This window comes from Lottia gigantea (assembly GCF_000327385.1).
Source record: "Lottia gigantea unplaced genomic scaffold LOTGIsca_3, whole genome shotgun sequence".
Classification (NCBI taxonomy): Eukaryota; Metazoa; Mollusca; class Gastropoda; family Lottiidae; genus Lottia; species Lottia gigantea.
The window spans coordinates 3766786-3769073 of record NW_008708986.1 but is presented as its reverse complement, the minus strand read 5'-3'; the positions used below and the strand labels follow the sequence as shown (position 1 = coordinate 3769073).

At 31.7% G+C, this 2288-nt stretch overlaps 1 protein-coding gene across 1 annotated transcript in view; it reads left to right on the top strand.

Moving 5' to 3' along the window:
• Nucleotides 1-1653: 1653 nt before the first annotated feature.
• Nucleotides 1654-2288, top strand: part of LOTGIDRAFT_153360 (hypothetical protein) — a gene marked incomplete at both ends in the record, with an annotated part of 2797 nt that continues 2162 nt past the window's right edge. Inside the window, 2 exons of the mRNA XM_009057260.1 lie at nt 1654-1903; nt 2070-2209. Coding sequence (XP_009055508.1) covers nt 1654-1903; nt 2070-2209 — 390 coding nt within the window. The remainder of the gene's footprint in view (nt 1904-2069; nt 2210-2288) is intronic.

Sequence of the window (2288 nt, the reverse complement as noted above, 5' to 3'; positions counted from 1 at the left end):
CTGAGGATCCCCACAGGGATTATAATTCAAACGACAGAATTTGCTGTTGCCATTTTCAAGATGGAAACAATGAAAATAAACCAACAGTATTGTATACAGCATAAATGTTGGCTCCTTCCAAGATGTACTTTTATGTACACCAAGGTAAGTAAGTTTATTACTTTTTTTATAAATTTACTAAACCATTAAATTCGAAGACTCCGCGATGAAGCAGTGGCAGTGACAGAAGTGGTACAAAAGGGGGGATTTGATACTTATTTATACTTTTTCCACCAAAATATATGTCAGAATGCACCAAATAAATTATATTTTTGCAACATTTGCCATCACCTGCATTCATACAATCTTTTCTTTAAATAATATTCAAACACAAAACAATTTAATCTATGCTTTGAGACCTCTTTTTTTTTTTTACAAAATTTGGATTAATTTACTTCGTAATTTGAGACTAAATTTTTAAAAATTAAATTTTTTTCATTACATTCAAGAATCAATGTAAATACATTTCCACTGAAAATGTGAAATTCTTTAAATCAAAATTGTACACTTAAATTAAATTAATTTAATGAATGGGTTCTGAGCACAGATTTTGGAGCTTTGGATACATGTCCTGCAAGAACTTACTGTCATATATATAACATAAGATTTATGGGATGAAACGTTATGTACTCATGTATTAAAGAAGTGTGTTTATCCCACAACTATTATTATGTTATTTAATCACAGTGTTCGGTTGGAGTTTCGACATATTATGTTACATAGCATAATGAATCAGAAAGAATTATTGATCTATCTCTATTCGGATATTTGCTAGAATGTTTGATGACACTCATAATACAGGAACCACGTGTCGGACATAGATAAAAAAGATAAAAAAAAATCACATGAAAGCTGTAGTCAATAATAATTAATTGTAAATTCCAACTCCATCTGAGGTGAAGCTCTTGAATAAGAAGCATTCAAAGTTTTAAGAAATTTGCATTTTATTTTCAAACCTTGAAATATACCACCCTACCACCTTCAGATTATTAAAGCCCTTATTAAAAGTAGTGTATGAGCTTATAGATTGGTCGCATGGGAATTCCCCATTCCATTTCATTTCATAGGGAAAATGCGACCAATATATAAGCTACCCAAAAAGACCTAAATTCCCTACATTTCATAAATTCTTACACATAAACATCCTACATTTCATAAATTCTTACACTAAAAAATACCCTACATTTCATAAATTCTTACACTTAAAAAAAGACCTAAACACCCATACACCCTTAATAGCCTCGTTTAAGTAATGTTATTTTTAAGGGAGATAACTCTTTTTTGGAAACACAATTTTCTACTCAAATTTTAAACCTTAAAAATGGCAAATAAAATACTAGATCCAATCTTTAGATTATACGATCCGATTCGTTATTCGTTTAACAAGAAAAAAGAGGATTATATTATCATCTCACAGACTGTTGGTTCTAAATCCCAATTGAATGATGGAGGTAGAATTACCTTCGAAATAAATTCATTATCGAATTGGTTGCTTCTTTCCGGTGCTTATTTCAGATGCGATTTCAAAATAAAAGATGGAACTCCCAATGAAAATCGTGTACCACAAACAGATGCAACGTTAGAAACAATTTCTTTCCATCTTTATTTAGCGAAATGGTTTTGGAAGCTGGTTCAAATCCGATAGAAACAATTAAACACCCTGGGGAATTCGACACAATGTTGAAAACAGTTTTATATCCTAAAGATTTCGATTCAGTCTCGGGTTGGATACCCGATGTTGGTGATGGAATTGTTTTAAAAGAACCGGTAGGAAATGATGCTGATTTAGATAGAGTGAGAGTTGTTGCTCGACACACGATAGAAAGAGTAGCACGAGCAGCTAAATCATGGATTCGAAAAACGAGTACTTCAGTTCAATAATATTGTTGAGAATAATAGGTGGGGTAATTACGTAAATTGGAAATTATATTCTTTATTCGGTCTGTTGGAACACAGAAAAGTTTCCATAGGCTTACCATATAACATTCATATACAAAGAGAAATCAACGATGATAAGATATTCTTTGGAGAGAATGGTTCAGATGCAAAATTAGAAATAACGAATCTCCAACTTTTTATACCCGTAATAACACCATCAATTGAAGTAGAAACGAGAATATTCAACTCGTTAACTAAAGATATTGAAATAGCTTTTCTTCGTCGTAATACGGTAGGTAGTGTGACTTTAACTGGAGAATCCACCACGTGGCCAATCACTAACACTATTAAACCAGCAAGATATTTAATGG